This window comes from Podarcis melisellensis (genome assembly GCF_964234715.1).
Source record: "Podarcis melisellensis genome assembly, chromosome: 8".
NCBI classification, from domain to species: Eukaryota; Metazoa; Chordata; class Lepidosauria; order Squamata; family Lacertidae; genus Podarcis; species Podarcis melisellensis.
The window spans coordinates 65416711-65439932 of record NC_138540.1 but is presented as its reverse complement, the minus strand read 5'-3'; the positions used below and the strand labels follow the sequence as shown (position 1 = coordinate 65439932).

The 23222-nt window shown below is 44.1% G+C and overlaps 1 protein-coding gene across 7 annotated transcripts; it reads right to left on the bottom strand.

Annotated features, from left to right (window-relative positions):
* Positions 1-780: 780 nt before the first annotated feature.
* PIGV (phosphatidylinositol glycan anchor biosynthesis class V) lies at positions 781-17716 on the bottom strand. 7 transcript variants are annotated; one of them, XM_081920707.1, is made up of 5 exons: positions 17546-17690; positions 16561-16654; positions 10386-10545; positions 5507-6679; positions 781-2402 (listed from the first exon to the last, which is right to left on the bottom strand). In XM_081920707.1, the coding sequence occupies exons 3-5, from the start codon at positions 10488-10490 to the stop codon at positions 2112-2114; spliced, it is 1569 nt and encodes a 522-aa protein (XP_081776833.1). In that variant the 5' UTR covers positions 10491-10545; positions 16561-16654; positions 17546-17690; the 3' UTR covers positions 781-2111. The 7 variants fall into 7 exon arrangements, with proteins under 7 accessions (XP_081776833.1, XP_081776834.1, XP_081776835.1 ...); XM_081920708.1 differs by having other exon boundaries at positions 17595-17612; XM_081920711.1 differs by lacking the exon at positions 16561-16654 and having other exon boundaries at positions 786-2402; positions 5507-5962; positions 6564-6679; positions 17546-17677.
* Between the last annotated feature and the right edge of the window lie 5506 nt (positions 17717-23222).

Below are 23222 nucleotides of genomic sequence, written 5' to 3'. Positions count from 1 at the left end.
CTTCAGGTATACAGGACCGATACCATTTAGGCCTTTAAAGGTCAGCACCAACACTTTGAATTGTGCTCAGAAACATACTGGGAGCCAATGAAGATCTTTCAGGATTGGTGTTATATGGTTTCGACAGCCACTCCCAGTCACCAGTCTAGCTGCCACATTCTGGATTAATTGCAGTTTCCGAGTCACATTCAAAGGTAGTCCCACGTAGAGCGCATTGCAGTAGTCCAAGCAGTAGATAACTAGAGCATGCACCACTTTGGCAAGACAATCTGCGGGCAGGTAGGGTCTCAGCCTGTGTACCAGACGGAGCTGGTAAACAGCTGCCCTGGACACAGTATTAACCTGCGCCTCCATGGGGAGCTGTGAGTCCAAAATGACTCCCGAGCTGTGCACCTGGTCCTTCAGGGGCACAGTTACCCCATTCATGATCAGGGAGTTCTCCATACCAGCCAGGACCGTCCCTCAGGAACAGTACATCTGTCTTGTCAGGATTCAACCTCAATCCGTTAGCTGCCATCCATCCTCCAACCGCCTCCAGACACTCAGACAGGACCTTCACTGCCTTCACTTTAAAAATATCATTCCTCAGATAGTCGACAAACCAATTATAAGCTAAATAATAATAAATAAGCAAGCCAAGGGCTCTCTGGAAAACAAAAGTTTCCACGAGATGGTGGGAAACCAGCAAGAGGTGAGCCAGATCACCCTCAAAATGTCTAGGTACAGCTCTCCTCTGCATCCATACCAAACACACCTAAGATACAGACAGGATGCAAGGAGACACTCTCCAGCAGATTTTTTAAAAAAGTATTTTATTGATTTTGATATAAAATTACAAAAATATGTAACAATGGAGAGACAATTCATCATATAATGTTGCATAATATAATCAGGTTCAAAGTAATATAGAGAGTTCATTAGCTGATTTTTGTTTCTATTTTATCTGTCAGCCCAAAGTACTTAGGTGTAGTTGACCATGTGTGGCTAGAGCTTTACAAACATTTTTGTCCTTGGTGGTCTGTGTAATGTACCATAAATCCTGAAATTTGTCCAACTCAGTTCCTTTTTGTAGCACCTTAAATCTGTGAGTTAGCTTTTCCATCAGTGCCAGATTCCAAACCTTGTGGTACTAACAAAAAAAGGTTAACGGCAGGGATTTCCAGTTCTTGGTGATCTCTCCAGTTGATCTTAATAAGTAGTTGAGCTCAAATGAGAGATGGCCCTTTGGAAACCCTGGTCCTAAGCTGTTTAGCACTCATAAATGAAGCAGTACTTTGAGTTGGGCCTAGAAAACAGACCAGCAGCTGGTGAAACCCTTGCAACATGGGACCAATGTGCTCTCAATAACTGGCTTTTAACTACTGTGTTTCAGACTGACTGAAGTTTAAAAACACTTCAAAGGCAGCCCCATGTAGAACATACTGCAGTAATGCAAATCTTGATGCAACACAGAAGGCATGTGCTACTGTGACTACATCTCTTCTCTTGGGGAACCTCAGCGGGCACAGCAGCCTAAGGTGTCCTACCCACAGCTGCTGCCTGGAAACCTAAGAGTTAACCTAGAACTCTGAAGCTGTGAACCTGAGTTTTTAAGGGAAGTGAACCACCCTCCAAGACAGACTGAACTCTTATTCCCAGAGTGGTAGCTCTTCTAACCAAGAGCACCTCTATCTGGATTAAGCATCACTTTGTTTGCTCCACCCTATATACCAACAGAAAACTAATCCTGATTGTCATTTCTTATATAACCAAAATAGCACCATGTAAGCACAAGACGGAGATATCAGCAGGTGTGGAAGAACCCAAAGGTTTACAGAATGGCAACTCCACACACTAAAGGTGGGGAGGAATGACAAAAGCTAATTGCGGACTAAGTATGCTCAATAACTACACAGTTCTGAGTGCCTATTGGGAGGAAAAAACCAAAACACTTCAATACTCTCTCTGGCTTGGCTGGAATTGGCACATTCTGTTGTCACCAGCACACAGGTGACACTGAGCTCCAACTCTCTCCTAGCAGTTTCATGTAGATGCTGATTAGCTTCAATACTGCCAAGGTGAAAAATGCTCGGTTAATGCTCTAGTCAATCAGCTTACCCAGTTCTACATACTTATGTCCACGGGAAAAAATTGCAGTGAAGGACCAGCCCCAACATCCAATAGGAAAGTACATATCCCAGAATGCACTTAGTGAGAGTGGTAGTCTGCCTCCAGTTGTACAGAAGTGTGAGCACAGGGTTTTCATTTCTGTTCCAGTTAGGAAGAGAGGGCTTATCTGAGTGGGGTGTTCCATGCTGTGAAGATTCGCTCCCATTTTGTAGCAAAGGCTCATAGTCATGAAGCAGATGAGCACAGAACCAATAAAGTACTGGAGAAGAGGAGCCCAAAAATCTGGTAAGGACCTATTTTAAAAAATTGAAGAAGTTATTTCATTATGCACGTGCCCAAGACCTTTCAACATAATTCCAAGATACATAAATCCCCTTTTAAGAAAAAGCACAAGATACAGATGAAGTGGTCTGAACAATTTGCCAGGTTTAGGTCAGGGTCAGCCTCAACATTTAAGATCTTCTGTTCTACCCAGAAAAGAACTAAATACTGTCCTTTCTATGTGTAACTGCATGCCACTTTAAAATTTCTGAATGTTTATCAGTTTATCAAGCCAGGGGTGTAGTATACTGCAGTGCTGGGGAACCTCTGGCTCATGGGCCCTAGTAGGCATGGCATGGGTGCTGAAAGCAAGTCCATTTGAAGGTGCACTGCTGACTGGAGCTGAGTGTACCTTAAAAGGAGCTTCCTCTCTGTGCAGATCAGCTGATGGGTGCCGAGAGTGAGAACCTTTGAAAACCAATTGCAAAATGGGTTTCTGGATCAAAGCTCAGTTTGAAAGATATTTATTATGGAATAAAGATAAATTATGACTCAGTTGGAAGTTTGGTTCTGGCATGTGCCTTCCAGCATGTGCCTTTTCTACCATGCCTCTGACTTCTGAAGCTGCTAACCACCAGGCTCAAAAGCGGAAGTGATTAAGCAAACACACGACACTCTTGCTGCCAAGAATCTAGGGGAATTCCCTACTTCCCCTTTCTTGTAACTTTCTCTCTCTTAAAGCACTTCCAGGGAACAGGTGATGACTACTGTCTATATGGCAACCTTTTGAACAGAGTTCTCACCTGGACAGAGCATTATATAAATTTAAAAATAATCATCCCAATAAAAATTATCATCTGGGATTAATGCTAGGAGCCAGTGAGCTGCTGCTCCCATAGCTATTAAGATGCTACAGTAATTAATAATACTAATTGCATAGTATTTATATAGTGCTTTTCCTGAGTGTTCGAAAGCATCCCACATACATTATCTTAATAAACCTTACAACAAGTCCTGTAAGGCAGGCTGGTATGACCACCCACATATTGCAGACAAGTAGATAAGGATGAGTGAACAGAAGCTTGCCCGAGACTACCCAGTGACTGAAATTTAAAGCAGGAGCATTATGGCACACAACATAACACTAGTTCTCACTTGGGAGGTGAATACTAACCTTAGCCTGCCCAGCCACTTTTGCTGCACTTTGAGAATAGCAGTCTATCAGAGGAGCCATCTTTGGCCAGCTAGCCCATTAGGGAAGACAAGAACTTTGCCATAGGTGTAGTTAGTTTGCTGGGAGGAAACCTATTTACTTGGAGACTGCTGTCGGTGATTGGTCATTGCCAGTGAGCCAGCCCTATGGTGGCAGCCACTTTCAGTTGTTCCTTTGGGATGTGTTGAGAGTGATGGCACTCCCCAAGGGTGATTGGTAGTAGATTGCCTTGTTCCTAGGTGACAGGCTGGGTGTGTGAGAGAGCTGGCATGGCTTGGAAATGATAGATTGCTGGGAAGCTGCATCTGTTGCAAGAGCATGAATACAGCTCACAAACAGATATCCAGTGTGATTAGTGAGTATTTGGTGTTTTTGCTATTTTATATTATTACATTTCTTTTACATCAATATGCCATGCATTACTCTGGGAGCCTCTGGGCCAAAAAATATAATGGGGTAGCTTCACCTCACTAGATCCAATGCATGCTTAGTCAAAAAGAAATCCCACTGCCTAAGGCTCCAGCCCCATACACAGTAATCTGCAGATGCACACTAATCTCGGAGTAATCCCTTCTGAAATCTATGGCTTTGCTTCCAAATAAGCACGGACAGAATCAGGCTGCAAATCTAATGAGAGGCACTTCTCCATCTTTAAAGGGTGTATAAATTTCAACTGTGAGGTCAACTGAGGAAGTACCCACACCCTTTTTAGACACAAAGACCACCTTCTGCCCCATATAATGCTGAGAGCATAGCCTATTTTTCTGGCTTCCACCAAGAGGCAGATTTGCACATCAGTGATTACTGGCCTGTCTGAATATCAAGGACAAGGCCAGTTTCCCCTCACCCCAGATTCTAAGTGTTTAAAAAGTTTCAGCGATTGGATGTTTATACTTTGGTTGTGTTTTCAGTCTGTTCATGTACGTTTATTACTGCATTTTACTTTTGTATTTCAATTTTGTAAATCACTTCTCGGTTTTTTGCTGCGGAAAGCAATTCATAAATTTAACAGCTAACTAAAAGTCCACACCCACTCCTTTTTCCTTGTACATCTGCACAGCCTAAATAATCCAGCTGCTCCCTTCAAGCAGGGGAATTCACTGTTTCCTCAGGCAACCTAGTTCATCACTGAGGTCAGCTGCCTAGAAGTATGAAGTCTTCTCTTCTGCACAGTTCAAATTTCAGCTGCTGTTATTCAAATATTGTTGATTTCCCTGGGAGGAGAGTACCACCTTTCTTCTTTCACAGTATCCCTTTCCCCCCATATTTGAACTTAAGAATCATTGTTTTTCCAAGCTAACTGCTTCTAGTTCCTTTATTTCACTTCTGCTTGGTACTTAACCCAAAGCTAGATTAACTGCTCAGTGGCAAAGTGCACAGGAACATAGCAAGCTGTTTTATATCAGGTCAGATTATCATCCATTTAGCCCAGTAGTCTGGCAGCTGTGGCTCTTCAGGGTTTCAGGTCATTTTCATCACCTGCCACTCTTTAATCTGGATATGTCAAGGACTGAAACCTGGACTTCCTCCATGCAGCACACATGCTCTACCATGACCTAAGGTCTCTCACCCTAATATATGCCAAGTCTATACTAGCATACTTGCTTAGCACATAAAGGGACTTAGGGTTCATCTATAGTTTAAGGAATGTTATATTAACAGAGCTAGGAAAGGCCAAAGCCTTGGGGCTATGTGGCAGATTAGTTTTCAGATTACACACATAAAAAAATTCAAGTCTGAATGTCTTAGGTCAGAGATTGGCTACCACTTCCTGCTGAGCATTCGCTCCTGCATAGTGTGTATCCCTTTGAAGCAGAGTTCAAGGTTTTATGCCAGGCTACACTGACAACACCATGATACATTTTTGCTCAGGTTGCCACCACCCCGCTATGTGACAGCCCTTCAAGAATCTGCAAAACTCACCTGCACATGCATGCAGAAGGTCCCAAACACCAACAGAACTGTTGCGTGGACTATGTAAACAAATGCACCAGGAGAGTAAAAACCAGTAGCTGGCTTGCTCAAGTCCTTTCCCTTCATTCCTTCAGTCTTTCTTCTCAGCAGGCCAAGTGTTAGGCAGTGCCAGGGGTTTGCAGCGACGTACCGCCAGGCTGCCCAGGAGCCCAGCACAATGGCAGGTGCAGCTAGCAGGAAGTTGGGGATCTGTCTGGGCTCAAAGTACCTGAGGAAGCCGACATTCCAGTAAGTATCTTGAATGTAAGTGTAGAGCACAGGAAAGTTCCAGGAGCACCATGGTGGTGCCACACCATTTGAGGCTGCTACACGATACCCCTTATGTGCAGCCAGTTGCAACAGTGGGTCCGGCACAACATACTCAGGGCTAAACGTGGTGTTGCAGAACCGAAGGTATGCCCAGAACTGAAACAAAGCAAATGGCAGGAAAACAGAGGCAGACATCACCACCAGGGAAGCTACCAGGTTTAGGAATTGACCCAAGATCTGTGGCGGCTTTACTCCAGTTCCTGTCCTCACCTGCAACTGGGAGGCAAAGAGTTTTGTCTGGGAATAGAGGAGGAACCCAGCATTGATCAGTCCGTTGGAACGCACGCCAGCAGCTAGCGAAAAGAGGAGGCTGCTGGCCCAATGCTGCCCTCTCTCTAGCCACCACATGGCACTAAACACTAGGAGGACAAACATGCTTTCTGAATAAGCAGCTGCCATAAAGACGTTTGCAGGGGTGAGGCAGAAGAGGATGGCTGATAGGAACGCCTTCTTGCGGCACTGCAGGACTGCGCAGCTGAGCTTATACAGAGTCCATGCTGCCCAGGCAGAGAACAGACCATTGAGCAGAGCTGCAGAAAGGAGCAGGCGGCTGCGGAGAGATAAGAAGCCTTGGAAGGGCCACAGCACTGTTTCCGCTGTGGCTCGCAGGCTCAAGGGAAACAAGGGGAAGAAGGCACAATTGTGCTCATACACATAGCCGTGCTCAGCTATAAACAAGAAGTGCTCCGCATCCCACCGTGACAGGCCTCCCAGGAGCCATTCCAAGATCCAGTCGCAAAACCCGTACTCAGACAAACGGGGTGGAGAGAAGGCATCAGCAGCATGGTCGGGGATCAGGAGGTTGAAAAGGGCCTGGGAAGTGGGAAGAAAGGATAGAAAATGACAGCCAAGTCAACATCCTGTCCCCCTCCCTCCCCAAAGCAACATGTTCCCTCCAATTTGGGACCTGAACCTGACCAGGGAATTCAAAGCCGCACAGCAAGTCATCCCCTGCCCCAAACAAGGACTTGCAGGCATTACGTCTGGGTCTGGGGCGGTTTCTCATGCAGGAGCTGTTTTAGAGGCATTTCTAGCGGGGAAATGGGAGAACGGACAACTTGGGCAAATGCAGCAGTAGGAGAACTTTTTTCTTTAGCCACCAATGTTATTTCCTTAGGGTAGTGTCCAACTAAGTGCTACTCAGAGTAGACCCACTGAAATTAATGAACCTAAGTTAATCATGTCCATTAACTTCCACTTTTCACTCAACAGTAGACCTACTGAAATTAATGGAATTAACTTAGTCACGTCATTAATTTCAGTGTATCTGAGTAAAACTTACCTGAAGACCACCCAAAGGGCCCACTTCAAATAGGACTAGCATTGGACACAACCCTTAATGTCTTCTAGACTTTCTCCAACAGACTGTAAACTGCATATAATGGATAAGACTAAGGAAGTGGGTTAAGTAAAATAATAATAATAGTAATAGTAATACCCCGCCCATCTGGCTGGGCTTTCCCAGCCACTCTGGGTGGCTTACAATGTATCTAAAAACATAATAAAAACATCAATCCTTAAAAAACTTCCCAAAACAGGGCTGCCTTCAGATGTCTTCTAAAAGTCAGTTAGGGCGTTCTGCAGGAAGGGCACCACTACCAAGAAGGCTCTCTTCTCGGTATCTTGCAATCCTTACAACAACCAAGTAAAGGGTGCCAGTATTACTATCACCATATTGCAGATGTGGGCCTGAAACTACGACTGTTTCATGAGTTCATGGCAGAGGTGGCATCTGAACCAGCAACTTAGCCACTATGCTAAGCCAACAGTCCTGTATGCCAAGATGAAGGTGCTCTGGGGGGAAAACAACTGATCAGTGAGCATGCTTTGTACCTCTTGCTAATCTGTGGGAGAAAAGAGCAACATGCCAAAGACCGCAATTTCTGAATGTGCACCGAGATCATCTGCCAAATGAAAAGTCATTCCAACTTGCCGAGCCAGAAGAAGCATACAGAAATGTCAAACTCGGGGGTTTCCTTTGTGCAATCAATCCAATTATGTGTTGGCACACAAGGAACAGAGAGAGCCACACATCGAATGAAATCAAACTCAATAAAGGCAGTCATGCCTTTCCATAAAAAACAACAACCCTGTGGCTGTTTGGCTGGCCAGACGACAATACCCAGCCCAAGCTATAAGGGACCAAAAAGGAATTCTCCTGCTAGCAGTCTGTCTGGCATCAACTGTGTATTTGGCACAGTTCCCAGTGTAAGAACTTACCCATGGCCCTACAAGGAACTTTAGTAGGATCCCATTGTAGCTGTCAAGATGAAACTGCATTCTACCCCAAGTTCTTCTAAGGCTGGAATATGCAACACTCTTTGGCCAGCATACTTTGTTAATATGCCCCATGTACAACACAGGGACATGGGAGGTGGCCTTATAACAGTTTAGCCTATTTGTCCATCTAGCGCTGCACAGTCTACTGTGCAGCTTCTAGTTGGCCACTACTTCTAGTTGGCCACTACGCGAAGCAGGACGCTGGATTTAATGGGCTTTGCTCTGATCCAGCAGGGAACTTCCTCAGCCTCTGTGTCATGTAAATACAAGCCATGGATTTCCATCTCCCAAGCTAGCCTCCTGCAACCTAATTTTAAACAAAATTAAACCCAAAGGTTGTAAACCAAAGAGAATAAATAAGTTAACACCATGATTAAGAACCAGGAAAAAAGTGAAGTGTTTCACTGCCTGCACAAAAGCCATCAGGGACAGTATCAATCTGACATCTTTTGGGTATAAATTCCATAGTTGGGGGGCTGCCACAGAAATGCATTGTTTCTCTTCCATCTCTCCTCATTTCACTCTCACATAACTGAATTCTTAGTAATAGCTTACTCTGGCTCCAGTTTACCCTGGTTTTCTCATCCTACACAAGTATGAAGCCTCAGAACTTGTATGTGCTGTTTGCTTTAGTCTTGACTCAAGCCAGCTTCCCCAAGCTTGGTGCCCTCAGCTGCTGCTGACTCCAACTCCTGTCAGCCCCAACCAGCATAGCTAATGGTCAGGTATAATGGGAGTTGTAGACCAGGCTGGGGAAGGTTACCTTAACCCTACAGGCTGCATTTAATTTTGGTTCTAGCCACCCCAAAACCCTAATGCCTTAATCCTAGTGAAGACTCATCTTACACTGCCAATGACATAGGTTAGCTGAATTTCTGGTTGCCATCACCACAGAGAAATTGGGAGCAACGTTCCTATCAGCCTGAAAGCAGTGCTTCCGGTTCACAAGTTGGTTGAGATTTTGTGAGAAAAAGTGGTATCTTTGGCAAAATGCACAGGATGCTCTCTTTTCAGGGCCTCCCTTGCTATTGCAGTAAAAATATGCCTAATTTAAGTGTCAAATACCTATTATGTAGACAGAGCTCCTGCAGCTGGCTTCATGTTCCTATGAGCACAAGAATAGCTGGGGGGGGGGAATCTTGCCTGCTCAGAGATTACAAAGGCACAGCTACTAATCTTCAGAAATTCTGGCTCTCCGGAACAGAATATGGATTATTGAGAATATTTTGTTTTCATTTTTTAAAGTGTGTAGTCCACATCATGTCTGTGGACTTACATTTGGTTCCCAAACTATTGAGTACGTGGTGGAGAGCACACTATTATGCCACAACACATGAATTCTGTGCATCCAAATAACTAATCTGCAGAAGAAGCTTCCTCTTGCATTTCTGTTGGATTCGCTGAGGGAATGCCATTCTTACTCATACACACTCCAAAAATTACACCTCTTTTGGTGTAAAAAATCATTTACATAACAGTCTCCGACGGGGAACTGTAGCGACAGGGCCCAGTCACTATATTTCCTGCACCATTGAAGGACGCTAGCAGACAGAGGAAGCTTCAGCTGCAATGGCTACAGATGGTCCCAAGACTCTGCCAGACCAGCTGGACTACCCATCTAAGTTGGTGGCCATTACTACATTGCATGGCAGCAAAAGCCTTAGAATAACAAACTATGTGCTGATGAAAAAGTACTTTAAAAACGTCTCTCTGTTCATTTTCTCCATGCCATGCATAATTTTATACATTTCTATCATGTCCTCTCCCCTCCTTATTCACCCTTTTTCTAAGCTAAAAAGCTCCAATGCTGAAATCCTTCCTCTTCATGGGATTTGCTACAGCTCCTTGATCATTTTCACAATCCCCTTTTTAATACTTTAGTATCATTGGCATACTTGGGTCAACACACAGCTCACCCCAAACCCTGTATCATTTATGAGCAAGTTAAAAACAGCAGCCCCGTAATACAAATCCTTGGTGGATCCCACTTGTCCCAGACTCTCTATACTGATGTTTAGGGTTTTAACCTGCACCTTTCTGCAAGAAAGGCGTGTGCTCCAACACTGAGCTAGGTCTGACCCCTCTCTATCTAGAAGAGATATACTACCTTTTGAACTTTAAACATATGAAAAAGAACCCAGTATTTATTTCTGATGTCATCTGTCCTGATATGAGAATGCCAGGCGGGTTATATTTCAGCGACATTGTATATTTCAGTGCTTTGTATTGGGGGACTTGCCTGGAGGAAAAGAGTGAGCACTCTGCAAAGCACTGCAAACCGAACCACCTCTTGGCAACGAGGGTCTCCTTCCTTCCTCTGCAGCATTCTGACCTTGGAGATCATCCAATGGGTCACCACTGCCTTCCATGCAGGAAAATCCACCGAGAGATTTTGAAACCTGAAATCAATAATAATAAATTCAACATCACGCAGGATAATACTTGCACCATGTTTGTCAATGGCAGGCAAATAATGGTTTCCACACTCGTTTTCTGGACTAAGAGAGCAGGTGTGATGTAGTGGCTCTAGACTCTAACCACTGGGTGATGAAGGAGATACAGGTTCAAATTGCACTCAGCTATGAGGTAGTGGTGGCAACAACTTGGATGGCTTTAAAATAGGGTTAGACATGCAAGTTAATGTTATCAATGACTACAAGCCATGGTGGCTATGCTCTACCTCCACTGCCAAAGGCACCATGTGTCTGAATATCAGTAGTTGGGAAGTACAAGTGGGGAGCATTGCTGTTGCCCTCAGGTCCTTCTTCTGGGCTTCCCAGAGGACGCATCTGGTTGGCCCCTGCGATGCTGTACTACACAGGGTGACCTTGGGGCAGTCCCCATCTCTAGGCTAATAGGGTTGTTAAGACAGATAAAATGGGAGAGCCACATGTGCTTTTTTGAACTCCTTGGAATAAAGATGGGATTTTAACTGTAGTTAAAGAAACAAAGCTAACTCTTGACTGCACTACCTAGCCATTTTCCTGGTGGTTATCATTGTGATGTGGTAGGGAATGGCATAGTTTAACTGCACGCTTCCTCCATGCACACACACTATCCATCATAATGACAGACATAAACAGGAACCTGTTTACATAAATACCTGTGGGGAATGTCTGGCACTGCCTGGGAATTCTTAGAAACAACAAAAATAAATCATGATTTTTAAAAGGATACAGCAATTTGTGTGTTTGGACCCGTCACACCGAAAATTGGACAAAGTCATGCCAAGGTTACATTTGATTCAAAATGGCACTCAACGTCCAACACCAACAAAGACAGTTGCCTAACTTGGGAACTCTTGTGCCAAGTTTGGCAATGATATATGTTGTTATTATTATTACTATTTATTATTTATTAAACTTATATACCGTTCCTCATCTGAGGATCACAGGATGATCTATTATTATTATTTATTAAATTTGTTTACAATAGAAATACACACAAAAAAATATTGATATGCAGCCAAACCTATAGAGAACAGACACGCAGGTGGGTGGATGGACAAACCACTTTCCAAAATATATGAAATATTGTCGCACTCTGAACTGACCAAGACACTGAACAAAACCTGGGGGTATTGAGTTGAAGGGGGTACAGCAATGCAACAGGGGCAGGCTTGACATTCAGCGGCTGGAGTCACCAAAGTCAGAGAGAAGGTTTATCCTCCATGCCAGAAGGGGCTACTCAGTGTACCTTTACTTGCCTCTGTATGAATGAACAATTTCCCCATAGAGGTGAAGGACGAAATAATGAGTTACACTTAAGAGAAGCAGACCGGGGGGGGGGGGGCAGCGCCCGCTGGATCAGAGCAACAGTCCATCTAAATCCAGGATCCTGTTTTCCACAGTGACCAACCAGATGCTTCCGGGAAGCTCACCAGCAGAGCACAAAGACAACAGCCCTTCCTGTATGTGCCAGCATCTGGTACTCAGCAGCATTTGTTTAGCTATCATTAGTAAGAGCCACGGAGAGCCCTATCTGCTACTGACTGGCATAACTAACTCTGAACAGCAAACTCTATTTAACAGAGTTTTGGTGCTGGGGGCAAAACCTGCCCTCCAGACCAATAACTGGTGATCTGGCCTTCATCTACAAGGATCCCAGAAGCGTGTGTGCAATGTGTCTTTATGTGCAGACACACACTGTACCTCCTTCCCGGGGTTGTTGTAATATATAAACCCTTCCTTCATACCCATCCTGTCCCTCATAATGGAAAGAGAGCAGAAACTAGCTGCACATGAAAGAGAAAGGCTTTGTGCAACATGATGAAACAGCTAGAGCTGTCCCCAAGGACAGAAAGACACACCCTCTTGAAAAAGGAAGTAAAACTGCTCACCACATCAGCAAAAGACTATCAAGCAGGCTTGCTTTTCCACTATGAGTACAGCCAAGCAGTCATCTGTGGCTCAAAATCTTTGAGTGTGTTTTAAAAAATAAATAAATAAACTTATGCAAATTTAAGCCTGGCAACATTTCTAGTCAGGTCAATGGTTTCAATAACAAACTACTCCTGTCTTCTCTACCTCCATTTTTATCCCCTCCTGTCAAGAAGAGCATGCAAATCTAAAAAGCCAGACGGCAGGTTTTGTTTTTAAAAATCCTTTAAAATGGAACTATGAAATGGTTTTTAAGTCCTGCACTGTAGCCTAGTTGCCACCAGAGGGCACCAGGCACTCACTGTGTTGGTACCTTTCCACACCTTGCATTGCTGAGGCAATCAAATTATAGATATGTGATAATACAGGATTCCCTGATAAAATCCATGGCAATGCACGCATTGAACTCTTCTATAAAGCAATGATTTAGGCACCTCTCCATGTATTTACAGTTATCCTGTAGATTAAGATATTAAAAATAACTCGAGAATTCATTTCTCAATACTGTATACTTCTATTAATAAGTCTAAATAATTCTCTTCACCTGCTCATTTCTTTTGACTAAAGAAAAGATGTAGTTTGTTTCCCCTCCGTTTTGAGTCACTTTAATTTCCTTATTGAAATGCTGTCTTACCCACCACCTTTTTTTGGACACCGTCTCTGCGGAGGTTATTTCTTTAAAAGCCGTTTCCACTTCAACATATACCTATTTTAATGGAAATGAGTCTTGCTGTCTGAGGTTAAAGGTTTTTTTAAACATTCCCCACCCACCACCCACAAAAACCTACGGAAAGATTTGAGTTGTGTATGAACTGTGCACCTTTCTTGAAGGCTCTTGGGCTGGAATGAACTTCTGTGCTTTAATAACGATTGGTTTTGACCAGGGTTTTTGTATGGATTTAAAAAAAAATGTTTATGTTGTTTCATAGGAGTGGAGAGAGATTGCATGCACTGTAACTGCTCTGCACAGAAAGGCAAAGCATAATCATGAACATCTTCACCACAGGGCCAGCTCTGGGTGCTTCCATCTTTGGAGGGGAGGTGGGGGTGGCTACCAGGAAGAGTCAGCTCACATCATCTGTGGAACTCTCCCCCCCTGTCCATTCGTCTGGCATAAAATATGATGGTTTTAAGGCACCAAGGGGGAAGCCTTCTTTGTTTTCCAGTGTTTTAATGGCCTCATTGTATGCTCTTGATTTTATTGCTACTTTTAATAGCTATTAGTTATGTTTCATTGTATTGTTATTTTATTATATCTCACTTTAAATCATAAACAACTACCTGACTTTTAGAAGACATCTCCATTCTCTTGCATTGTTTTTCAAATTTTTATTTTATTGCACTTATTGAAACAAATATCCCTCTAGAAACGGAAAAATGGTTTCTCCCTATTTTGGAACTACAGTAGTGAAAAATAGCTGTCTCAGTTTCAGTACATGCTGTTAAGATCTTGGTGTAGTATATATTAATACATTTGGAAGCGAAGAATCAGGGCCCAGCCAGCATCCATTCACACATATAGTACCACTGGTCCTGTGCTCCAAATTAAACATTAATTCCTGAGTGGGAGAGTTATCGGATTAACTGGTTCCAATTTAACAGAGTTCTTATGTTCTTATGAGTTTGTAATGTTGCTAAACTAAGGATGCACCACACTTGTGTCAGCCATGCAGCTTTATCTTTGGGGTATAATTTCAAGTATGTCTTTGACTGACATCATTTCAGTGTTATCTCCCAGACTGACCATAAGCAACTTATGCAATATTGATCACTTATTTTATATTTTCTTTTTAACTCTGCTTCTCAGTCATTCTTTGAAAGCCATGCTCTTTTATATCTCTATTGCATTTTTAATTTACAAAGTGCTTCATAGCCTCGGCGACCCTATTAGTCCTGTTTTACAGATGGGAAACGGAGGCTGAAAGTGGTTTTCCCAAAGCACAGACAGTGGCCATGATCCCAAAGAGCAGTAACACAGTGGCCTCCCAGAGCTAATTTTATGACCTATAACACAGAGGAACAGCACAATGTGTGCTGGTGGTTAGCTAAATCTGAATACACTTGCTCCCAACCAGCAGCAAGCAAAAAGGCTGCCACCTGACTACCACTCATCCAGGCAGCTGCTCACATTTCCTGGTGCTTGCTACACTGACACATAATGAAACATGGCCTGTGACCCTCCAGTGCCAGACTCATTATATTCTAATATGTTCTAATATGTGAATGCACACTAAGCTGATAATTCAGGTGGCTGGTGGCCAAATCTGAGCCAGAGCGGGGAGTGCGGGGAACTACTAACAAATTAAGAGATATTTTAGCATCATGACTTCTTTGCCAAAGGGAGCTCACCTTGATGTGTTGTTGAACACAAAGCTGTGAAAACAAACTGGCTAAAAAGCTGGTCAAAAATCAGATTCATGCGAACAAATCACTTTACCTCCTACAATCAGAGGATCACTTCTTGCTTTCTCATATGATCATTTACACACCTTCCTCAAACATTCATTTTTTCAAGGAGATACCCAGCACCACAAAAACAGTGGTCCATCTAACTTTCCATATATACCAAGAAACCCTCTAACAAGCAAAAATTGCTTCCCAAGTGTAATGCCCAAGATCTTTTAACAGGGCACCTAACACCTTATACATAAAAAACCTGCACTCCACCTCTGAACTTTGACTTATTCACTCATGCATGGAAACCTGAGAACACAGGAGACCATTATGTACTGAAGTCAGAAGATGAGGGCAATCAAGTCTTCAAAGACGAAATGGAAACAGAAGAGAAGAAATACCTAGGAGTTGACAGAGAAGAATTCAGAATCGTTCCCACTCCCCAGACGCATCAAGTTGCTTCACTGGCTTCTTACTGCACTTTTCACCACCACCAGGCTTCTATTCCTCCCTATTAATGTGATCCCCCATTCTGATCATACATCTTCCCTTTACTCCAAATCTCTTACTCCTTACATCTACACAAGCTCACCATCTTCTCTTGCCTCCCACGCTTTCTCCCATGTTGCTTCTCCCATGTTGCTCTTCAACTTGGGTCAGCTTCTATTTGCTGTTGCTTCCCAATCTCACCTGCTCTGAAGTTCTTCATGAAAACAGAGTTCTTTAGGAAAGCCTTTCTTTAACAACCCTGGCTTCATTAAACCTGTCCCTCCACTACTGTGAGTAAAGAAAGATTAAGATTTTAAGACTTGACAAAAAAGAAGCTGCTGAGGTACCACTGTATTTAACTCGCAGGCATCTGCCTCTAACAAAAATTGCAATCCTGGGTTTAGAGCAGACACAGTTCACCAGCTGAGGCAAAGCCACTATTATCCAAAGATCAAAGGACGTCTTACAATATAAAAACACCAAAATACATAGCATAACAACAACAATGCCCCCCACTCCCAGTTTTAAAAGGCCAGAGACTGTTTAATTAGCCAAAGAAGAGGAATGTTTTTTCCTGACACCTGTAAAGAAGGTGACAGGCAAGCCCCCTCTAGGCTAGTTTCTTGGCTAGTGGGATACTGTTGCTTACCAGATGAGGGGTGTAAGGAAGGAAGCAGGGAGGTTGGCATAATGCAAACACATTGGCAGGATCGCTGGACTATTTGAACCACACCCACCTCCCTGCCACCTTGTCCCTCTCCATCCCAGCAAACAACAGCCACCCATCTGCCAGGAATCTAGCATAGCAGCTCTGTCCTATCCCACTTTTGGTTTAACGACAAAGGAATGAACCACCAGGAGCTCCCTCAGAATATAACATCTCTGTCACTCTGATTTTCTTAAGGCGCTTCCCCTTTGCTCATTTTTGTATCATCCATCCCTGCATTTTATGTCAAAATGTAAACTGTAAGACACCCAGGTAGAGACTATGTCATTTTCATAGTGTCTGGCTGGCATAACGTTGAAAGTAGTATCAAGACTGTTGAGAGGGAAGATGCGTGCAATGTAACATAGGCTAGGCTGAGACAGGGTAAACTGGCATAGCTTTGGAGCTGAGCAGGGATCTGAACCTGTTTGAACCTTGAAGCTCACCTTTTTCCCAGCTTAATCTACTCCACAGTGTGGCTGTTAGGATAAAAGGGGTAGCGCCACCCAAAGGTCACCCTGAGCTCCTTGGAGGACATAACTGTGAAAAAAGGAAAAGAAAAATGCACCTCCCCTCTCACACAAGCCTTGCATTTAATAACTTGTCTGGTAGCCATAGGCAACCAAGAATTCCAGGATGAATGAGCAAACTGGGAAGAGTACAGACACATCAATCTGTCTTCTCCATCAGCCCACTTAAGTTTCCATGCTAGCTACAAAGAAAATTCACTTCCTCCATGGTCAGCCCAGAAACACAGCAGGCTGTTAAGAAGCGAGCCAGTTCACTCTATCCCTTGCCCACCAGGGTAGAAGGCTTCTTCTTTTTACCTAGCCAGGTAAAAAGCCAGCAGTTTATATTTCCATACTGGTCACAGAGGAGGGAGCATGGAAGAAGAAGAGGAGTTTGGATTTGATATCCCGCTTTATCACTACCAGAAAGAGTCTCAAAGCGGCTAACAATTTCCTTTCCCTTCCTCCCCCACAACAAACACTCTGTGAGGTGAGTGGGGCTGAGAGACTTCAAAGAAGTGTAACTGGCCCAAGGTCACCCAGCAGCTGCATGTGGAGGAGCGGAGACGCGAACCCAGTTCACCAGATTACGAATCTACCGCTCTTAACCATTACACCACACTGGCTCTCAGCAAATATTAACCCCTTGGCCTTATTTGCATGTACATCTGATTCAGTCACACAGCATGGGGATGAGAGCTCAGAGAGGCGGGAGGGGGGAGTCAGGAGTGGGGGCGTGTCCCCATCTCTCCATCGGCAGGAAGAAGGGAGCTTATAGGGCAAGCGGCAGCCTATGAGATGAGCCCATGTAAAGAGCAGCTTATGGGGCGAGCCTCTCAGAGGAGGGTCTGGGAGCCAGTCCCCTCTCTCCCTCAGCTGGCGGTCCCCGGCGATAACCGCTGTTCCTCCTTCTCCCGCCAACCTGAGTGCTCAGCGCGGGGACTCAACGGCTCCATCTCCATCTCTGTCACACAGTCACAGCCGCTCTTCCTCCCACTTCCGGCCCGCGGCGAACCACTTCCGTTGGCAAGGAAGCCCTTGGCGCCTGCGCAGTAATCCAAGAGCAGCCGCCCTTCCGGCGTCAGAACGTAGGCGAAATCATAGAATCATAGAGTTGGAAGAGACCACAAGGGCCATCGAGTCCAACCCCCTGCCAAGCAGGAAACCTCATAGAGAGGGAGGGGGCCGTTAGACTCGCCATAGACTTACATCCGGGACTTCCGTTTAAACTTTTTTTTTTAAGGCCATTGCAAGTCTATGGTTCTACACTGGAAGCCGCCATTAGCCGCGATTCTCTCCTACATGAGCGCAGGAGTGGCGTCTAGCCCCTGGCATCTCTATGATGGAAGCCCTATATGCGTTTGTCTTTCACTGGGACCAAATAAAATAGTTTCGGTGTTCTACCGGAAGTGACAATAAGGAGCGTGTTGACACTGTTCTACTTTAAAAAAAAATTGTGGTTGCCGCCGCTGCCTTGTGAAACATAGGGAAAGGGCCGCATGCGGAGGACTCAGTCCGTGGGCGAGGGAGGAGGCGCCATCTTTGCTACGGGCAACACGGTGGGCGCTGCGAAGGCCCCCTCAGCGCCAGGCGGTGCCGACTCCCTTCGCTGCGCAGGGTGGGGCTGCCGTGGGTGGAACATGGCTTCCCTCTTCCTGACACATTTATTAAACAAAGTTGCTGTTGTCTCGCAAGAAAAACTTCTCTCTGCTCTCCTTTGTGCCCCGCGACCATTTTCTCCCTTATTATTATCTCCTCCAGAAAATCTAGTTTCTCCCCCTCCTTACTCACTGGTAGCATTTTGCCTCTCGAAGGTGCCTCAAAAGTGTGAGCTGTGCTGAGGCAGTTCCTGCAGACCCAGTACTTTGGAGTTTCTTTAGGTGTGTGCCCGTAGATGCATGCACGTGTATGTGTGTATAATTAATACACGTGTGTGAGTGGGAAAACGCTCACGAATAATTTCCTGGCAGCCAGTCGCTCCTTTGTTTAGCATCATGTTGCAGGCAATGGGACTAGTTCTCCTCTGCCCCAATGGTGTGGGTTGTCAACATTTTTTGTTTTAAAAAACCAGGGTGCTGAGGGCATGCAACCTTTCCTTTGTGAAGGAAAACCAGCTTTTGTTAAATAGGGAATCCAAGGATTCTGCTTCAGTACCGAGCTGCTGGCGATTGACATCCACAAGGGAAACTGCAAAGAGATTGTGACATCAACCATCTCGGGGCAGGGAGGAGAGCCGGCACATAGCATAATCTGCATGCATAGAAAGTCAAATTGGACACGGAGGCCTACAGCAAAATATAATTCCACTCAGGTTCCTGCCTAGAAGTGCTTTGGGTTTTGTGTGTGATAACACTGGAGTTATTTATTCTAGCTTTGTTTTTCATTTATGACATTTATATAACCCACCTTTCGCCAAATGAGCTCAAGGCAACATACATAGTCTGCCTCCATTTTATTCTTGCAAGCCTGTGCGGTAGGTTAGAGTTAGACTGTGACTGGTTCAAGGTCATCCAGTGAGCTTCCTGGCAGATTGGAGATTTGAACCATGGTCTTCCCAATCCAGACTAACCACTTCCCAACACACTAACCACTACATCACACTGGCTCTCTTTACAATGTGCCTGCTCCAGTAATGAACATGGAGAATTCTAGTGGGCAATTGTTCCTTTTTAAAAGGAGGAATTGGCAGAGAATGAACCTGGGACCCTATACATCATGCAAAGTGCGTGTTAATGACCCATCTTAGTCTTGCATCCTGTTCTGATAGTGTCCAGCCAGATGCACCTGGGAAGGTAAAAGTTACGCTAATTGCTTCACCTCCTTTTGTCTCTGGCCCAATCTATCACTGGTTGTGCCTCCCTGAAGGTAATGCAGTCCTTGTAATGAAAAAGTATGCCACCCCGTTATAAATTGTCATAGGGCAACAGAAAGATGATCTCCCATGTGCCCTGTGACTGTTGGCTCAACACAAGGCTGGGGTTCTCAGAGCACAACTTGGGCCTTTATAAGCAATCAGTGGAGATATATGAACCCCTCTTCTTTCCTTCCTTCTTTCTCTGTGGAGCAATTACCTTTTGCTCATGGTATGCACCGCCTTTTAATTTTTCCATTTGAGTTGCCGCTCCCTGTTCCAACTTAGGATTCTTGCCTCACCTACCTTTGGGACTTTAGAATAAGGATGAACAGAATTCATGCTTGCTGGATCTACTTCGTTTTTTGCAAGAAACCCGAGATCCACCTACGGAAAGTATGTGCAAAAGGCATTCATACCAACATTAAAGAATTTTGAACCTAGGGATTTGTTTTGAGCTCAGAATCCTTCCACATACAACTCCATTTCTTATTGCCCCCCAGCTCTTTTAATTTTATATTTTAGGGTGGTCTGGCAGAGGGCAGCGATGGGGAGGGATATTGTGGCTGAGACTGACAAACAATTGAGCATCAGAAATCCTTTCCGATGCAGAAATCTATCCATTTCCGATTTAAATTTTTGTCAGTCTTAAATAGTTTGTCCCATTTCTGCATAGTTCATGTATTTATTTTAACATGAAAATGTATTTTTTGCACACATGTTCATGCGCATTTATTTTTATATACGTAATTATGTTTGTATGCCATTTTGCCTAGCAGACACATTTCTGTACAAGCAATTTTCTCTCATTCATTTTAAACATTTTTGTGGTTGTTTGAAAAGCATATCACAAAATTCAAAGAAGTGCAAATTTCAAAAGACAGCTGCATTGAAGTTCAGGTAGTGCAAATTTGGCACAATGATTTTCTCCACCACCCTATCTGTAAATCACCCAAGTTATGTACCAGCAAATCCAGATTAAATTTTTGTCTACCCCTGCTTTAGAACATGCCATGGACAGACCCCAGCAATCCTGTTCAACAGGATTAGTTTGCCTGTCTTCAGATCTAGGATGGCGTACACACACCATACATTTAGCGAGCAACCCCTATGCGCAGCAAGTTGACATTCAGCCTGCCAGTGTAAGTCAAGCTAGTATATCAGATCCAAACTCTGTTCAGCAGCAGAGCTGCTGCTGCTGCTCTGCTTAAGCCTGGCAGAGAGAAAACAAGCCTATGAAAAAGTGGTATGTTGGGTTGCCTGGTCACACAAACGAGTTGACTGCTCTTAGGATCCAGCCTAAGTACCCCACCCCCTCTGGTCCAGCCCCTGCTACACCCCCATCATATTTCTTTTTGGGGACATACACAAGCCCCATTCTAGTTGGATGCTCACGCCAGTGCATCTTCAGCTGAGCTGAGGTTGAAGATATAATGTTGGCTGTGCTCAGCTGAGCTAGGAATAAGCCAGCTGAGATGGAGATCTGCTGCATCCTAAGGTGCTCATTCCAGCAGACCTTGCCATAGGATTGCCCCCTTAAAGAACAGTTAAAGAACATGACTTCCCCCAAAGATTCCCATGAACCATCATAGAGCTACAATCCCCAGCACCCTTAACAGAATTCAGTTACCAATATTATTTGAGGATAAGTTATGTGCTTTAAATGTGTGGTGTACCGTACTGGCCCGAATATAAGCTGCACCTTTAAAATTGGAGGGGAGGAATAACTGAATATAAGCCGCTCCATTCCTTGCTGCTCTTTCCCCTTCCTCGCTCTCGCTCTTCCCGGCCTTGGGGGAAGAGAACCGGGGACTACGCACAGGGTGGGTGCTGCTTTTCTGCACTCCTGGCACTGTTTGCAAAGGTTTTACAAAAAAAAACCACCCACTTTCCTGTACAGGAAAATGTCATGGATGAAACTGCCCTGAAGAACACCTCATATGATGTACTTAGAGAACTAGATCTGAACGTTGCTACCACTGGCAAATGGCTGGGGCATTGTGGTCAGTAGATATATAAAGATATCCCACAAATCAGGATGAATTTGTGCAAGAACAGTTTCCTCCCAGTTTAGAATTCAATTTGGCTGCTGCTAGCACAGCAGGTTTACAACACCCATCATCCCTAACCATTGGCAATGCTGGCTGGGGCTGATGGGAGTTGAAGTCCAATACCATCTGGAGGCCTAAAGGTTCCCCAATCCTGATTTAAGACATCTAAAGCTGTACATGACATTTGAGATCAGCTATAAGAAACCTATTTTCTGTCCTGTCCATACATGGGCAAAAGAGTTCAAAGACAGGGCCTTCTCAGTGGTGGGACACGCTTGGAACTCCCCCCCACTGGAGAATCATCAGGAACCCTCTTGTCTTGCAAAAAAATGGATAAGATTTTTTAATTTAAGCAATTTTTTCATCAGTGACCTGTACCTGCAGAAATTTTAGTACCACTTCCTTTTATTTTACCTGCTTTTCATTTTTAATGGATGTATTATTATTTTTAAATGGTTGCATTTTGCTAAATTTTATTTTACTTGGGTTGTTTTTAAATAGAAAAGTGGCTACAAGCATTAAACTAACTTTTTATTCTCCAAGGTTTTTAATGGCAACTAATGGCTGTTCTTATGTCATTACCTTCTTCTCTTCTTAAGATGTTTTAAGGCCATTTTGCTACACCAAGCACCCCTTGGAAACTGCCTTGGATATTTTAACAAAAAAGTAGCATATCATATTTAATAAACAGAAGCTACTGTTACACAGGCACTTTCCACATAGCATTAGCTATCTTCTCCAAGGATTTAAGAGATGATTGCTGTCATTTACACAGAAGAGCAAGTGCCCTTTGCAACTAGTTCACAATTCATATCCATCTCTGAGAACAAGATAATCAAGTGTGATCAGATCTAAACATTTTCTTCATAACACAAGTAGGGGACAGGGAGGAACCCAGAGAACAATCCACTGATAACATGATCCACAAGCAGCAATGACAAAAAAGGACTATGTGGCTATATTCTCTCCTCTTTGCCTTATGATGGTTCTGCAGAACACCATAAGACATTATTTTATTCGTTATCCAGGAGTGGAGGCCTAATATTCTCTTGGCTTCAGGGTTGACTTTGGAAGCTAAGGACACCTTTGTTCTATCAATTCAACTTCCTTTAGTGCCATTTATAATCACATTAAAAATTTAATTGGCTTGAGTACAAAACAATTCAAATGTGGAGATTGGCTCTTCTGTGGCAAAACAGGTGTAAGAGACAAGAAGGTTGTAAAGGTTAAAGGTAAAAGACCCCTGGACAGTTAAGTCCAGTCGAATTCGACTATGGGGTATGGCACTCTGCTTGCAGGCCGAGGGAGCCTGCGTTTGTCCACAGACAGCTTTTCTGGGTCATGTGGCCAGCATGACAACCACTTCTGGCACATGGAACACCATGACGAGTGCTAGACCGCATAGAAACGCCATTTACCTTCCTACTGCAGCAGTACCTACTTATCTACTCGTGCTAGTATGCTTTCAAACTGCTAGGTTGGCAGGAGCTGGGGCAGAGCAATGGGAGCTCACCCCATCTGCAGATTCGAACTGCCAACCTAATGATTGGCAAGCCCAAGAGGCTTGGTGGTTTTAGACCACAGTGCCACCCGTGTCCCCATACAAGATTGGATCCAACATTAGTCATTCTCAATTTAGACCCATTAATGGACACGACAGGTCTATTAATTTCAGTGGGCCTACTCTGAGTAGCTTT